General features: G+C 45.4%; 1 protein-coding gene across 5 annotated transcripts in view; it reads right to left on the reverse strand.

The window, feature by feature from the left end:
- Positions 1-17,010, reverse strand: part of LOC118399358 (semaphorin-6D-like) — a 186,714-nt gene that overhangs the window by 27,492 nt on the left and 142,212 nt on the right. For all 5 annotated transcript variants that reach the window (XM_035795378.2, XM_035795382.2, XM_035795377.2 and 2 more), the window contains 6 exons: positions 4,736-4,950; positions 3,031-3,145; positions 2,759-2,816; positions 2,128-2,184; positions 1,833-1,934; positions 159-249 (listed from right to left, as the gene is read on the reverse strand). In XM_035795378.2, coding sequence (XP_035651271.1) covers positions 159-249; positions 1,833-1,934; positions 2,128-2,184; positions 2,759-2,816; positions 3,031-3,145; positions 4,736-4,865 — 553 coding nt within the window. In that variant the 5' untranslated portion in view covers positions 4,866-4,950. The remainder of the gene's footprint in view (positions 1-158; positions 250-1,832; positions 1,935-2,127; positions 2,185-2,758; positions 2,817-3,030; positions 3,146-4,735; positions 4,951-17,010) is intronic.

Raw genomic sequence — 17,010 nt, forward strand, 5'->3', positions numbered from 1 at the left:
ATTTATTATGACTAATCGATTTAGCCATAAAACTAGGCTTCCGTCTTGACCTACCTAAAAGGCCTAACACTTAGGCTTTGGACAAAATTTTATTGCTAATGGACTATGGGCAAAACATTGACATTTCAAACTCTAAATGTATAGATTCAGCCACTCACCAGCAAAGAGGCCAAGGTTGGATTGGCCCGACTCGAAGGGACAGCGCGCCTGACCCAACACCTCTTCGCCAACCTGCTCCAGGGTGGTCATCTGTGTGAGCGAGAGGAAACTTAGTTCTCTGTCATCATTATGGCCTAGGGCCTGGACTGAAACTAGCACTACACAAACCCCTTATCCCCAATACCTCCTTTGCAACAGTGGAATTGCTAGCACGGCTGTGGTTGCTCAGCCCCTTGCTGGCACGGCTGTGGTTGCTCAGCCCCTTGCTGGCACGGCTGTGGTTGCTCAGCCCCTTGCTGGCACGGCTGTGGTTGCTCAGCCCCTTGCTGGCACGGCTGTGGTTGCTCAGCCCCTTGCTGGCACGGCTGTGGTTGCTCAGCCCCTTGCTGGCACGGCTGTGGTTGCTCAGCCCCTTGCTGGCACGGCTGTGGTTGCTCAGCCCCTTGCTGGCACGGCTGTGGTTGCTCAGCCCCTTGCTGGCACGGCTGTGGTTGCTCAGCCCCTTGCTGGCACGGCTGTGGTTGCTCGGCCCCTTGCTGGCACGGCTGTGGTTGCTCGGCCCCTTGTTGGCACGGCTGTGGTTGCTCGGCCCCTTGTTAGCACGGCTGTGGTTGCTCGGCCCCTTGTTAGCACGGCTGTGGTTGCTCGGCCCCTTGTTAGCACGGCTGTGGTTGCTCGGCCCCTTGCTAGCACGGCCCCTTGTTAGCACGGCTGTTGGTTGTTAGCACGGCTGTGGTTGCTCGGCCCCTTGTTAGCACGGCTGTGGTTGCTCGGCCCCTTGTTAGCACGGCTGTGGTTGCTCGGCCCCTTGTTAGCACGGCTGTGGTTGCTCGGCCCCTTGTTAGCACGGCTGTGGTTGCTCGGCCCCTTGCTAGCACAACTCTGGTTGCTCGGCCCCTTGCTAGCACGGCTGTGGTTGCTCAGCCCCTTGCTAGCACGGCTGTGGTTGCTCGGCCCCTTGCTAGCACGGCTGTGGTTGCTCAGCCCCTTGTTGGCACTCATAAATGATCTGGCTGCCCCTCCAGTCCCTCTGGGGACAGTCTCCTATTTGTGGCAAAGCAGGAGCAGGAGTGCGCGCACACACACACACACCCACACACAGTGCTAGGGAAAACAAAACAACATCTGTCTGATTGGCTTCACCTCACTGCCTTCAATGAGCTGTAATTACCTCTAGTTTCTAATGCTAAATGACAAGACAAGTCATCTTTCTTGGCTTTTCAACAATCTCACTATGTTATGTATGCCAGTTGTATTTTATGAAAATAAACAGATTAATTCATACAGTCATATTGTAAAAAGTAGTGAAAAATTAAGCATGGCGCTGACTTTCATTTAAAAAAGTAATGAGTGATGAAAACTAAGTCAGTCTACATTGACATCATTTTGAAGTGCAAACCGACTGCCCAGGTAGCAATTATACCTTGTCAATGCAAGAGGACTGAACACACAAAAGGCCTAGCGAAAAAAAAGGGGGTGAACGAAGACTTAAATTGTGGCATTGTGATAATGACTAGCTTCGTTGTCTCTGCATGCCCGCAAATCAGCAATCACAGCCTTCTAATTGGAGTGACATTAACAAACGTCAATCATGGCTCTCTAGAATCTAAAGGTTTGATGAAAGAAAGAAATGAACAGCACACATCCCCACCTAGACACACACACACACACACCTTGTAGTTGCGGCAGGTGGGGTTGAAGGCATTGGTGCCGCAAGCAAACAGGGTCTCATCGTTCCGCGGTACCAGCACTTTGACATAGTTGTAGCACTCATCCTGGAAAAGAAAAACACAGGATAGATAGTTAAAATAGCACTCAGGCATTACAGGGCATCACAACAATTCACAAATACAATTATGGAGCCTTGAAACCATCCAATTATGTTATAGGGTGCGCTTATGTTGCTAGGGAGAGTTTCTCTCCTGACCTCAAAGTAGACACACAAGGAACATGGTGATCGATACTCACACTGTTTCTACCCCTCACGGTACACTTGGCCACATCCTTGGACCTCCATGTGAGCTTCTGCAATACAGGAAAGGGGTGGGGACTAAAGATGACACCACACCATGCTCTAGAGAATGCCCCACCACACCCAGAGTTAAATGAAAGAGACCGGACGCAATCACAGAATGTGCTCGTGTGGCCATAGCCTGTCAGAGGCCTCTCTGTGACCTTTGGGGTCTGCCCTGTCAACAGCGGGGGATTCTGGGAAGCTGATATGAAAAGGGGCTTCTGGGTATAACTACTGGACCTCTGCCATATTGGGGTTACGCTCGAGGGTTCTCCACTGTGGTCTTTCATGTCAAACAGAGGGGGAGGTAGCTGGGGGAGCAGCCAAGCTGAGGGCCATTGTTTGCAGGCGAGTCCATTAGTGAGGAAAACTCACTAGGGGCCAGGCTGTGGTACTTCTACAAACAAATATTATTGATGTTGCAAATAAATCATGGGTACTTTGTGTTTAGAAGAGAACAAGCAGATCAAACGTGTGCAGTAATAAACCACAAGGCCATGTTATTTCCTCTTTAGTTTTGTACATTGTATTCCATCTTGCATAGCCATGTGAGGTTTGATTGACTGTTTGATTTACGTAACTTACCAGCTGGGGGACGAAGTCGTCACCAGCTGTGGTCAGGTTTACTGCAAAGACATGGTCCCTGCGGGGTAAAGACTAAGATTTAGTGTCAGGGTGTGCTGTTACAGTCTCATAAATATAAGGCCAAACCAAGGGTCGGTTTCCCGGATTCTCCATTGAAAATGCTACAGTGTCCGGGAAACAGACCCGGGACTGGTTAGTCTGGTTGTGATGTTTAATTGGTTGGGATTGTTAACATGTGGACCAGAACGGAGGCAGTGGATTGGCTGACTGACCTGGCAGCAATGTAGAGTATGTGATTGATCCTCAGCATCCTCTGGAAGTCCAGGCCTAGTCTGGCTGTGTCATTGTCCGACACCAGCCCCTGGAACCCTGGGCAGAGGTAGGAGTCTACAAAGAGAGAAAATGATAATATAAAGAATAGCTGAATTATCACATACATAAAACAATGTCCAATTGATGACCCCAACTGCTATGGTATTTACATCTTTAATAATGTAGTATTTGTTGGATTTTCAGTTGCTAGTGGCAATAAATTGATATGGCGTAGCTAAACTAAACCAGTCACTCTCTGGTCAAACTCTTTCCATTCTAGTCATGTCCTATTCTTTCTGTGGACTGGATCCAGGTTCAGGAGCCCTGCTTGTTTCTAAAGGTCAGACTGGAGGGAAGGTAATGAACAGAAACCTCTGCTAGTCCCCGCTCTCGCCATTTGTGTCCAGTCCTGAGTCTTGTTCATTAAGGCACGGAACATAACATTTTTTGAAAACATGAGCATTTTTTTATTGGACAAATCCCTGTTTTTGTTGTCCGTTTTCTTCCGTTTGGTGCCTAATGAACACAACCCTGCTGAAGGGTAGATGAAGGTTTGATAGATCCATAGTTTATTTGGCTCGTGATGAGTGAGCCAAGATAAAGTGTCTGCTACTCTAGTTCTGGCGCAAGTCATTTGCATAAATGGCAATTATTAAAGCACATACTGTAGCCGTAAGATTAAACTTCTGTCGAAAGGCTTTGTTTGGACAACACAACAGCAAATATGTTGACGAGGCAAAAGTGTTCATTAAATGATAAGACTGTTGGCATTTCGTCGATGGCAAAGACGACGCCAACCCGCAACACGCGGGGTGAAGAGTCGAATATGCTCTAACACGAAACAAAATGCCCTTGAGAAGTCCACTCTCACTCCCAGTTTGTGTAGATAGGTTTGATGCTGTCATTTACACTGTCCAATATGTCAGGAGATATATCCGTAGTCAAATCGGTTTCAAGGTGCGTTAGGCTACTACATCCGGCAAATAAGAGCTGATCTCGGTCGGAAATGTTCAGCATTTCTCCTCGACTTTGATTTGTGCATACTGGAAGCGCACTAAACTCCCTCTCTCTTTCCGCGATTTCACGCAAACCAACTCCTTTCTAATGCCACTCTCCCAATGACAGCCCCTCAGGGACACTTTCACCTTTGCCTCTCTTTATCCACCTTTCTCACACCAATAATGTATAGAACCTGTCCGGCTCATTAACTCCCATGTAAACCACACCTCCTGGAGCCGATAGACCCCACGTATAGTTAGAGAACTGTGGGAAAACTGTGCCCAACACCCTTTGCACATCTTTGGTTAATCTAATCTTGTGTTTAATTTGCACAAGACCATCCCTCCACACTCATCTCTCGTGCAGGACAACTCTACAGTCTGACTTCGGCTCATCAATGTATTAACAAGGTAGCATTAGGGCTCTGAGCCAGGCCACGCAAATAGGGTATCGGTTCCTTGCGTGCTGCTGGTGACAAATATCACAGCAATCTTCCTCCCCTAACTCTGGGGTAAATTTATATGTCACATCATATTAGTGCACTAACCACCAGTCCCGTGCTACTAAATTAATCCCCTTATATCACAGAGGAAAAATATGCAACATGGCACCACTTGCCCTTTTAAATCACTCTAAGCCAATCAGGGAGCTGGTGGGGCTACTCACGCTCCCATCCGACAACGTTGATTGGCTCCAGGTCCTTGGGGAAGGGCGTGGCCATGGCGGACAGTAGACAGGAAGTGAGTGCGAGGGCTGCCAGCAGGAGACGCCTCCTCATCCGTTTCGGAGGGACCATCTTGAATGAGGAGAAGGGGGTTGGGTAGCAGCAAAGACGGCTTCAGCAAGTCATGGTGTGGGGCTCCGATCCAAAGGAGCCCTGTCTGCAGAGGGAAATATGGACGGAGAAGAGAGAAATTAAGTTCAGTCAGACGAAAAGGGGTCATAGAACACACACACATTGTTTGACTATACATGAAAACCTATTTCACAGATCATGCAGCAGAGACCGACATGTCAGACAAAATCTGTAATTGCTCAATTTAGGACCTTTTCTCAATTGGATAGTGATCTTCGCAAATTAAATCGATTTGATTTAAAGAACATTTATTCAGGAGCCGATGTCTATTAATTGAATGATACAATTTCAGGACGAGGCATTTTATGCTTGTATTATCAAAAAAAAAAGCTACAGTTATGATTCATCATAGCCTGATGGCATCTAATGGCAACACAAATCTGTGAGCGTAACAACATGTATTCTTCATTACAATATTTGAAAGAAATGCACAACAATAAAAATCACACAGGACAATTGTTTCACGTGATTGTCTCCATGTTCTGGTCTATCAACACATGACACCGGCAGCAGTCCAGAACTCCTAAAACTAAACGTCAAACACTAATAATCACAAAAACATTTTTTTCTCTCTCTCCAAGGTCAGACTGACACCAGACAGTTTTAGTCAGAAATATTAATGACCGACTTCAGGCTGTCTGCTTTCGTCAAAACGATATCAATGAGGAACGAACGGTCCGAGCTGGAACCCAGATGGTCTGAACGGCTGCCAACTTCAACATCTGCCTCTTAGAGTACTAACATACAGCGCTAACACACACAGCCAGAGCGATGACAAGAGGGAGCCGCTGGCGGGAAAAGGTCATTCTGTCTGAGATACAATACGGATCAGTCCAATGGACCATAGAGACGTGTCGATCGACATTTTGAACGAGTCAATTAATATAGTTTCATTGAAGTTGTTTGACTCATTTTATAATGTCCCACATTAGCTCACAGGAAACGTTTCACATTGTAAATGGCTGCATCAAGTTGATAAACCAAGTGGATTGGACAGAGCAAGATCTCGATTTACTACAACATAATACATTACTAGGTTAACATTCTAAAATCCTGACCCTCTGGACTCGCTCTGACCCTCTCCACTGACTCGCTAGAGCAGGGTTTCCAACACTCGGTCCTCAGGAACCCAAAGGGGGCATGTTTATTGTTTTTGCCCAAGCACTACACAGCTGATTAAAAAATAATCAAGCCTTGATCATTTGAATCAGCCGTGTAACCAAAACGAGCACTCGGTCTTGAGGACCGAGTTTGGAAAACGCTATGTTAGAGACAGGATGTTAGCTTGCCGCGCTAACTAACTGCCCTTCCAAAGTCAACAAACAGGAGCTCTCGCCATCAATATCAATTAGCCTACGCCATCCTAGTTTAGATTCCGTGCAGGTGCTGTGCTTAGCCGTGAGGTCAGCCAGTCATGCCCCTCCCCTATAAATGATAAGGATTAGCATTAGCGTCTAGTCGTGTTTACGTTGTGGCTCGCGGTAGCCTCTATTCTAAAGGATTACACCCACAACCTACTGCTCCTCTACAGTCAGACTGAAGATACATGAATGAGGCAACCTGTGTTGTCATTCAATCAATGTTTGGAGGAAGTAACTGGAAAGTCTGAGGTAATTTTTGTGATCATATTACACAAAGAGGGGAAGAGTTCAAAACTTCCCCCACTGACTAGCATAATCAGCACGACAGATGAAAACGGGTAATGTTGTAACTGTACAGTATGGAAGGTTTGTTTCCAGAACAACATAATAGAACAAATGAGACAATGTATATTTTTTTCTGGGAAAACCAAGGTCATATTGTATGACTGTGCGCCAAGGCCCAGCTGCTTTCAGTCCACCTTCAGCTTACCTCACTAGTGTGTTGAGGAGCTAAAAGTGAGAACATGCATTCCCATCTTCTCCAATAGAGTGGTTGTTACGGCGCTGCTAAGAGCTCCCAGCTGGGAGACAACAACCCCGGAGACAAAAACTCACTCTAGCTCTTCAACTTGTTCTCTATTGTGGTGGCGCCTGCCTGAGTTGTGGTAGTCACAACCGTGGGGGACATTTCCTGTCAAGAGGCAAAAGATCAAAAGTACTGTATGAAACCGCAACAGGAGGCGACTGAAGCCATCTTGGATTGATTTAAGAGGTTTGCCTCCGTTTGCTATGCTAAGTGTTGTAAATGTATAAAGACCAGTCACCAGACATGTACAAATACAATCAAATGTTTAGGTTTTGGTCCCATATTCTAGGCACGCAATGACTACATCAACCTTGTGACTCTACAGACTCGATGGACCCATTTGCAGTTTGTTTTGGGTTGTTTTCTCAATAGTAACTGGCATCCTGGAGTCTGGAGTCATAACTGGAGTCTGTAGAATCACAAGCTTGATGTAGAATATGGGATCAAACACTACATTTTTGATTACTTTAACACACTAAGTCAATTTGTCCAAATATTTATGACAAAAATGGGGACACTAGATACATAAAGTGGTTTCATTCCTAAAACGTTAAAACAGGTATGTATGAAAATACCCTCAAATAAAATAGTGACATTCTGCACTGCCGCGAGTATAAATGTTGTAGTATAAAGTCACATTGTTAGCTTCACTGTCTAAATACATGAGGGGAGTGTAACTTGAGGTTCTTCTGTTCAAGCAAGACGTTAGCTCACCTAAGTGGAAAGGAGAACAACTGCAGGAATTAACTATTCTAGAAAGATGTTCAGGCTTTAAAAGAAGAGATCTAGCTCTGCCCCTAAAATTCCACCAGAGGCGCGGGTGTCAGTCACCGTACGGTTCAACTTCTCAACCCTCTCTCTGCGGTCACCGGCGCACGCCTGAGGTTTTGGAGCGATCGGGGAAAACCTCACTTCAGCTGAGACTGATTACGGTCCATGAAAATCACTCCACACGCGTCCGCCAGCTTCTACACCACAATTACCTAAACACATAATCTCTGTTATGTACTACATAGTTCCAAAACCTCCTCTGCACATTTGGTTTGTGTCAATGTGGATCCTCAGAGTGCCATTTATATCGAGAGACCAGTCCAACTTTTTCCTCACTCTTATTTTTTATTTTGGACTGTACTCGGGCTCTGTGAGAAAAAGGATCGTTTCCCACAGACTACACTGGTGCCATGGTTGAAAAGGTTTACAATGACCTACGGACAAACAAGAGAGTCTTCAATCTACAGACTACAACACGGGTCGCTGCCCTCATGTTTGTTATTAGATCTAGAGACTTAGAGTTAATTGAATTGCTTAATTTCCTCTCATTTGCGTCCCATGTTACTGCGAAGGCTGGGGGTTACCCCTGGTTTGAAGTCAAGGGCAAAAAAAATTATAGTAGAGGAAGGCATCATCTTTACAACCTTACACGAAGGATTCACAGCATTTGTGAGTCTGTTAGAGAGCGGAGGAGACAAGTTTGAACTATGCATCCGGCAAAAATAAACTTGGTTCGGTACAGGCAGTCTTTCTATTTGACTTGCTTGCCACTTGCGGGTGTGTCATTCCATACTGCATTAGATGACTCCCTGCTAGGACAGCCAACATTCATTTCCCACGTACCTACTTAATCGCTATTCATTCCTCAGCTGCAGTTTTTCTAACGCTACAAACGCTTGAGAACAACCCACGTATCTAAGCTAGCGTAAACACAGCCCCCTCGGGACACGCAAAGGTGTACTAGAGGGTCCACAACGAGTTTCTGTAAGTACAACACCAAGACTAACTCTTCACTACTTGAGTGGACTTGGGGAAAAAAAGCATCTTGTTACACAATTTCTGGGAACTCTAGGTTGTAGTGAGCTGAGGGTGAAATGTTCTTACAATGCAGGAGCAATGGAAGGATAAGGGGGGGGGGGCTTTGCCAATATTGGCTTATAGACCTTGCGGAAAAACTACATGCGTAAGGTAAATCTTAGCCGATTTGTGGTGATCAGGGCTTAAGTATGTAATCTTAACTGGGAGAGGGACAGCTAGAGGGTACCGTAAACAGCATACCTGTCACTGGTTGGAATGACCATCTTGAGGCTTAAAGTAATCATTGGCTTTCAATTGGCTTAATATCATTGCTTTCTGTTCCTTTTTAAACCTCAAATATAGTTTTTATTTTTTTACATTAAGCTTGACGTTAAATTACTTCACCAATCAGTGCGGATAGAGCAGCTTGCTATGAAGCGGGCAAGTTACAGCCTAGTTGTTTATATGAGTGATGGACAGAAGTGTACAGCTCGGGTTGCAACAAAAAAAATGCGGGTGAGGAGAGAGCGAGATAGGGTGGAGGAGGCTTAGCTAGCTAACACGCTTGTGTGTGCAGAGCGGCAACAGAATTAAAAATAATTGTACGTTTTTGTAGTTAATAAATCCAATGTGAAACGTAATAACTATTAGTATCCTTAACTAGCATTTAAAAAGTGTATCCATGCAGGTAGCATACACACACTAGCAAAGATTTCCGGCTGGCAGTTAGACACTAACATGTTTCTCGGTGACAGAGGGCTTAGCATAGGCATTTCCTATATATTTTTTTGTGGGACTGTTAATTTTTTTTTTTAAATGCCCGGAAGATAAAACATTTAACCGATTCCCATGCTTTTAAAATAACAGTTCTGCTGCAGAACAGTATAAACCACTTTTGTTCCTCAAACAATTTAGTCATTTTCAGTTCTGTTCCAACCACCGATCAAGAGAAAAAAAAAATCAAAAGTAATAGTTGGGATAAAGCGGAAATTCAAATCTGTGTCATGTGACAAGCCAACGTAATCTTCTAATACCTACCGGTGGATTTCCCTTGCCTCTAGTTCCTTGTGGTGGGCAGTCCCTGTCCAAGCAAATCTTTCAACAGCCTAAAGGTTCTGTGAAAAGCGGTGGTTGGCCCCTAATGGTGCTGGTGGCCGCTAACATGGCTGAACTTTACGTCACCCTGGCAGACACCGTGGCTCACAGATGATCAGAGTCAGGGTGTGTTGAAGGCAACAAAAAAAATGTGCCTTGGAACGGCCAGATCAACTGGCAGAGAGCATGAATGAAGGGACAGGAAGGATAGCAATGGCATGACGATGTTGGCAACAAACTCTTACGGAGTATGTGGACTCTGATGATCTACTACCATTTCATCATCAAATAGGAAATGGAGCTTAACACAGAACTAGTGCTGTACTTTCAACTTAGATTTCCAGTATTTGCAGAGTCTGAAGAGGAGTTTAAGTCTGTTCCCAAAGATTTCAAGTAATCTTATCTCGTCCTGTTTGTGCGGGCACGTTGAAACATTTCGCTAAATTAGCATAATGCCCTGTGAACGGTTGAGAATATTATCAGTGAAACAATCTGAAGCAAGCACTAACATATCACACTCAGGGCTGATCAAACACACACACAGCAAATAAGAGCTGTATGTGTGTGTGGAGCTTGGCAACCATTCAAATACACTTTTACAACTGTACTGGGACCTGTAAACCCCAAGTGCACCAAAAACCCCCAAGTGTGGCATTGATATATTGACTGAAAGATCCAGGCATATAAACATCAGGTTGAACATTTCTACACTGCATGGGTCCGTTTTACGATGGGTTGAACGAACCTAAGCCTGAAAATAAAACAAATCAAGTGCACCTGCCCTCTGATGTCATCTAAATGCACGCCATCAGTTGCGTTACGAGTGGTCATTAAAATAACTGGTGGCATTGCATACGTTTCTGCTTACGAGCACGATGTTTGGGCTCAGAGAAATCAATGTTGTCCGTAGCACACAGTGGCTGCGTGTTCTATGTAAAACAAAACATATTTTTTTCCCACAGGATTACTGATTAGATGGTACTGGCCATTGCTCGTGTTGAACTTGAGTAACCTTTCTGAATGAAGCTTGATCAGTAGCCGTGTATGAATTGATGGAGTTGGCAGCTGTGTGCGTTACAGCTCAGTATTCAATTGTGTGTGTGTGTCTCTTGCACTGCTCTTTCCCCGGTCTCTGATGATCCATGGGACACGGCTAGCCCCTTTGCTATGCAAGTCAACTGCCAATCTCTTCCTAGCCACTCGCCACCCACCCGGCAAAATCCAAGTATCGGCTTTGGCGGCAGAAAACTAGATCCGTCACGGAACCCTGGCGCGACCTGGGAATATCCCAGTGGTCAGCGGCTTTGGTGGGCTGCGGCTCATTTTGTGCTCATTCCTCCATTTCCTCTCACAGCCCTCAGGGATCATTAGGAGGCCTTTTGAAGATGAGTGCCAGCGTTTTCCTCTGAGCATCACAGCGTCAGCTCTAACACGCACACCAGGCCCAGACAGGATCGTTTTAGGATAATGTGAGGTCTGTGTCTTGTCTTGTGCGCCTGCTTTGTTTTTCTCCCTTGGTCTCCATTTCTTTGTTTTTCTCAACAGGGCTTTGTTTTTATTTTTTCACCAGGTCTATCGGTTTCTCCAATTCTCTCCCTGTCTCGCCCTGTTTTTCATAAACACTCAAAGCTCAAACAAACACTGAGTGATTGTAAATGCATATTTTCTCAGTTTCTCCCCTCAGCCATGCTTCTTGGTGTTTCTCACTTAACAACGGAAGGCTTTTGTGCTTGGCAACAGAGGTAATTTGCCTGTTCTGTCACAAAGATGATAATAAATAGCCTTGTCTCCAATTTTTTGATAAACAGTACAAAGAAACCAAATCTAGTAAACATGAGATGAAAGAGGGAAGCCTAGAAAATACATTGTTTCAAAAGACATTCACTTTTTTTGCCACACATTAAAATAGAGAAACGGCCTGACCACTGATCTAACAGAATGATGAGAGCAGGGAGGGTATGGAGGAATCAAAGACCAGCCGTTGCTGAGTCTGGAGTTCTGTATTTCCACAAAGAGGCTTTGGAGAATCCTTTCCTCCAGGATGAAGTAGTAAAGCAGAAAGGAGAGGGTTTGGTACAAAGCTGAGCTCACCACTTCCCGATATCCTCCTGACACAATAGATCGATCACTTTGGACGAGTGATTTTCCATTTTAACCGCAGCCAATGTAAATTCACAGGTTATGAATCAATGGGATCTATTTTAAGCCCTCCATTTTGAATACAGCGCTAGGCACCGTAAAATGCCACAACCTCGTCTACTCGCTTCCTGACGCTTTACGCCACGGTGAAGTACTTAATCATTGTGCATGCTCTTACATTGTAATGACACCTTACAGACATTACAGGGTACTGTCTGGCATGTTATTAACCGAAACGCATGGCAAGTCAAAGGCTGTTTATCACAAATGGTTTCTAGGAGAAAGGAAAACCAGGTCAAAATGCCTGTTCCTCAGCAAGATCATCCCTCTGGCTCAATAGGCCTAAAATGAATTTGGTGGAGATCAGCCTACGGATAACACAAATCTCTGTTCAGTTGTCTTGATATACAACAAAGAAATTCACTGTGTGTGAATGCTTGCTCTTAAGAGTCCTTCAGAGAGAGGTGTTTCCTTTAAAAAAATATTGAATACATTGATGATTTGGCAATATTTATGCAATGCATAAATTCTCCATATGCACAAAAAGCTTATTTCTCTCAAATGTTGTGCACAAATGTGTTTACATCCCTGTTAGTGAGTATTTCTCCTTTGCCAAGATAATCCATCCACCGGACAGGTGTGGCATATCAATAAGCTGATTAAACAGCACGATGATTACACAGGTGCACCTTGTGCTGGGGACAATAAAAGGCCCCTAAAATGTGCAGTTTTGTCACACAACACAATACTACGATGTCTCAAGTTGAGGGAGCGTGCAATTAAAATGCTGACTTGCAGAAATATCTACCAGAGTTGATGCCAGAGAATTGAATGTTAATTTATCTACCATAAGCAGAGAATTTGCCAGCACGTCCAACCCGCCTCACAACCGCAGACCACGTGTAACCACACCAGTCCAGGACCTCCACTTCCAGCTTCTTCACCTGTGGGATCGTCTGAGACCAGCCACCCGGACAGCTGACGAAACTGAGTATTTATATCTTTAATAAAGTAATTTTGCGGGGGAAAACTCCTGATTGCTCCCCAGTGGGTGGGCCTATGCCCTCCCAGGCCCACCCATGACTGCGCCCCTGCCCAGTCATGTGAAATCCATAGATTAGGGTCCATTTAATTTATTTAAATTCACCGATTTCCTTATATGAACTGTAACTCAGTAAAACCGTTGAAATTGTTGCATTTATATTTGTGTTCAGCATAGAGAGAGTGAGACCGTGAGAGAAAAACTGGGATAAGCTTTCATCATGACAGCTAATCCAGCAGCCATCTTTCATTGCCTGGTGTCATGCTGAAGGACAAACACCAAAAGAGCCTTCTCTCCTAGAAAAGAGACACAGAGGGGAGAATGAGAGAGAGAGAGGGAGGGAGAGATGGATGAAATGAGGAAAGAAAGCAGTGCTTTGGAGAGAGACCACAGGAGAAAGAGCGAGAAAGTGTTAATCAACAGTGAGAGTACACTTCCAACCACACACACAAACACGTCCACACAGCTGTAGAGAGACGGGGGAGACAAACAGTCCTGTTTGTAGCGGGCGGCTAGCAGGCGTGGTGCTAAGCCTTGGCAGAGGGACCATTAAGTGTGAGCATGTGATAAATGCACTGGGCTCCACAGACCTGAAGTTCTCATTACTCTGTGTGCAGTAGAGAGCTGCAGAGCCATCGCTCATGAAGGATGGGGGATCCATTGGCTGTGTGAAGGTGTGTGTGTGTCGGCGTGCATGCGTATGGTGCGCGCGCGTGTCCATCTGTGTGCAACTTGACCAACACAACACTATTCATATCAATCAATGACTCCCATTCATATTCTATCTCTGGCACGGAGGGCGTAGCCTTTTGGGCAATAGGGTACAGTGAGAGGGGAGGTGGAGTGGTAACATAAGCCCTGTGTTATCAAGCCCCTTAGAAACACACACTTTGGGCTTAACGTCGCATTCCTTTGCCCTCCGCAAACTCTATTTCTGCCCTTCTCGTCTCTTTTGGCCGTCATCTATGGAATTTCCCCAGGCGACTCCAAGGCCAGAACCACTTTGGGGACGGGGGGTTGCATCAAACGAACAGCTAGCGGAAAGAAAGAGCCAACGTTGCCTGAAGGGAGGAGGTACGTTTATTTTTATTCGATATGTTTGATATGTCGAAAGCCTGTGCCGGTTGCCCTCAAGAGGGTCAAGTTAGAGGCATAACTCTAAAGTGGGTTCCATGCAAATGTAAGAACATACAGCTTTAAGAGAGCAGGGCTCAAGAAATGATCAAGTCACTATGATTCAGAGCTCTCATTTTATGATTCTATTAACTTTGTTTGGGGAAGAGACAATTCATTCCACATTGGAAGGGGGGTGTACTCTGTTTTCGAATCGCATCAAAGTCATTCTATTCGATTGTCAGTGAGAAAACAGGGGAAGGGCAAGAGGCTGTTATTAAACTGTTTGAAAGAGATTCTTAATTAAATCAAGGATGCTGAACAATGAGCGACGGTGGATAAAGAAAAGAGGCGAAAGATGAACGTCAGATTAGACAGATGAAGGGGTTTAAAATAGGCCCTCACTCATCTTCAGGGAGATATCAGAGGCAGGACTGGAGGGTCCCTCGTTCTCCCTCTCTCTTTTTTTCACTTCCTCCCTTCTCTCGCAAATCTTTTCTCCATCCCCACTCGCTCTCTCTTCCAATGCCCTTTCTTATGCTTCCCTATCTTCAATCATCACGCTTTCTTATTTGGATCTGTTGGACTCTAATATTCAGTCTGGAACTCGAATCGTCAGTCTGGAACTCAAATCGTACTTCTATTGTTTCTCTCCCCATGCCACTTTGCTTACTCCCTGCTCATCTCGGCCTACCGCTTTGGTCCACTTCTTTGATCGCCTTGTACTCAGAACAGCATAACACCATGCATGTCGTACAATGTTATACGACCCTGGCTTCTGATCCCAGGACAGTTCCAAACACATTGATCCTCCTCCGAGCAGCCAGCTACTGTACCAGTCTCATCTAGGCCATATGAACTTTGTCAACAAACAATGACATCGTCTTTCTGTACGCAGCCATGCTTCTAAAACACTGTTGGTGATAGTAGAGCTATCACAAATAAAACGGATTGACCGTCCTCGCAGGTATAAACGCAAGCTCTCATTCTCTTGAAACAACCCGAATCTGCAACCTTCCCGAGAGTCCACGTCTGAGCCTTACTGTTTGTGAGAAAGTGTGTGTGTATCTATTTGTGTCCAGCAAGTGTGTGTTCGTGCGAGCCCATAGATTGCTCTATTTTCCTATTAAGTCGGTTTCTCGGCATGTTTCTGTGAGCCCATAGGGACAGAAGCTGTGGCCCCCTTTCTTCTAAAAATAAACCAGTCTTTAGTGTCCCTAATACTCGACTGGACCGGCTGACACAGCGATAATTGGGGTGTGTTGAAAGCAATAGTGAGACATGGGAGTGATTACCAAGCAAGAGGGCTTTGCATCACAGAAGTGCTTCTCTTTCTGGGCTCTGCTCCCTGGTGGGCATGCCACCTAACAACTAGCCCTGTGAGACTTTAGCAAGGTTTAGAGTGATTGGTGTTCACGGTGTGTGTGTGTGTGTCAGAGCAAGTGGATGTATGCCTTTGTGTGTGTGTGAAGCAATTGGATACCCTCAGTTCCCCTTCTGCGGCACTTTGAGAAAAAGGTCATGTCGCGCCTGTGGTGAGGACATCCCAGAGCTGGGTTTCTGCGGTCACTCATTCCCTGGACAGCCGTCTGCTGGGGAATCGATACTTTGACCTCCAGTGCTGTTCTGTGTCAGCATAGAGGTGCATTATTGGACAGCTCCAGGTGCTAGAGTGTGAGAGCTAAGTGCCTGTTATCACCACCATTGCTGTCCCGAGATCTCATCTAGCCACATGCATCGAAAGCCATCTTTCCCCTTATCGCTATACAGTGCCTTTCCCTCTTTCACACCAAGTCGTCCCCCTCTTTCTCCCATTTGCTCTTTTGCGTTCTCGCCGCTCTCCATGTCTTCATCCTCCCCCTTACACCCTCCCTCCGCTCTTTCTCTTTGGATTTAAATGGAGTTTGACGTTTCTATGGCAACTTGAGTGTTATCGACAGAGCTTATGTCTTCTAACCTTCAGCGGTGGCCTCTCCTCAATAGGTGGGCTGGTGTTTATTCAGAAATCCATAACGCGCCATTTTAAGAGCAGTAAGCGAAACCATGGTCTTTAAGAGCTGGTGTCAGTGTCCTTGGGCATTTCTTGCAAGCGGCAGCAGCGCCTTAGCCACTTATCAAGAAGGCAGGCACTTGTACTGCAGTAGAAAGACATCCTGAGAAATGATCCAAAGCACTCCGTTTACAATCTCCAGATGGAAACCTGAGCAAAAGGCCGGTCCTGTTCATACCGTCTCCTCATTTTCCCTCTACCTGTGCTATTATATGGCCAGCATGAAACAAGTATGAATGATGATTGATGTTGCAACCCCCCTTGGGTTATTGGGAGAAAAAAAAAATTACATAAAAATTTCACTTAAAGCTATGCAGCAGTCTACACAGCAGTAGCGGCTTTGTGAGTATTTTGTCATTAAGCCCAATGGTTGGCCTGTCACCTGGGGATCGATGTGCTAAGACTCCGTGACCGTCTCCTCCTCTGAGGGATATAAGGAGGTGACAGTTCCCATGGTTTCCCCTGCCTGCCTCATCGATCGCAGCCGGGGAAAGGAGGTAGGAACGTCGATTCGTGTCACATTTTTTGCCGTGAAGCTGACTCCGAACCCACCTTTCTTGCTGTAGCTACATTCTGAGGAGGCAACCCAACTGATTGGCTCAAACGCATTAAGGAAATACATTCCAGAAATGCACTTTTAAAAAGGCACGCCTGTTAATTGAAATGCATTCCAGGTGACTACCTCATGAGGCTGGTTGAGAGAATGCCAAGAGTGTGCATAGTTGTTATCAAGGCAAAGGGTGGCCGCTTTGAAGAACCTAAATTATATTTTGATGTGTTTAATACTTTTTTGGTTACTACATGATTCCATGTGTGTTATTTCATAGATTTGATGTCTTCACTATTATTCTACAATGTGGAAAATAGTAAAAATAAAGAAACTCCCTGGAATGAGTTGGTGTGTCCTAACT

The sequence above is a fragment of the Oncorhynchus keta genome, chromosome 20, assembly GCF_023373465.1.
Source record: "Oncorhynchus keta strain PuntledgeMale-10-30-2019 chromosome 20, Oket_V2, whole genome shotgun sequence".
In the NCBI taxonomy this organism is placed as follows: Eukaryota; Metazoa; Chordata; class Actinopteri; order Salmoniformes; family Salmonidae; genus Oncorhynchus; species Oncorhynchus keta.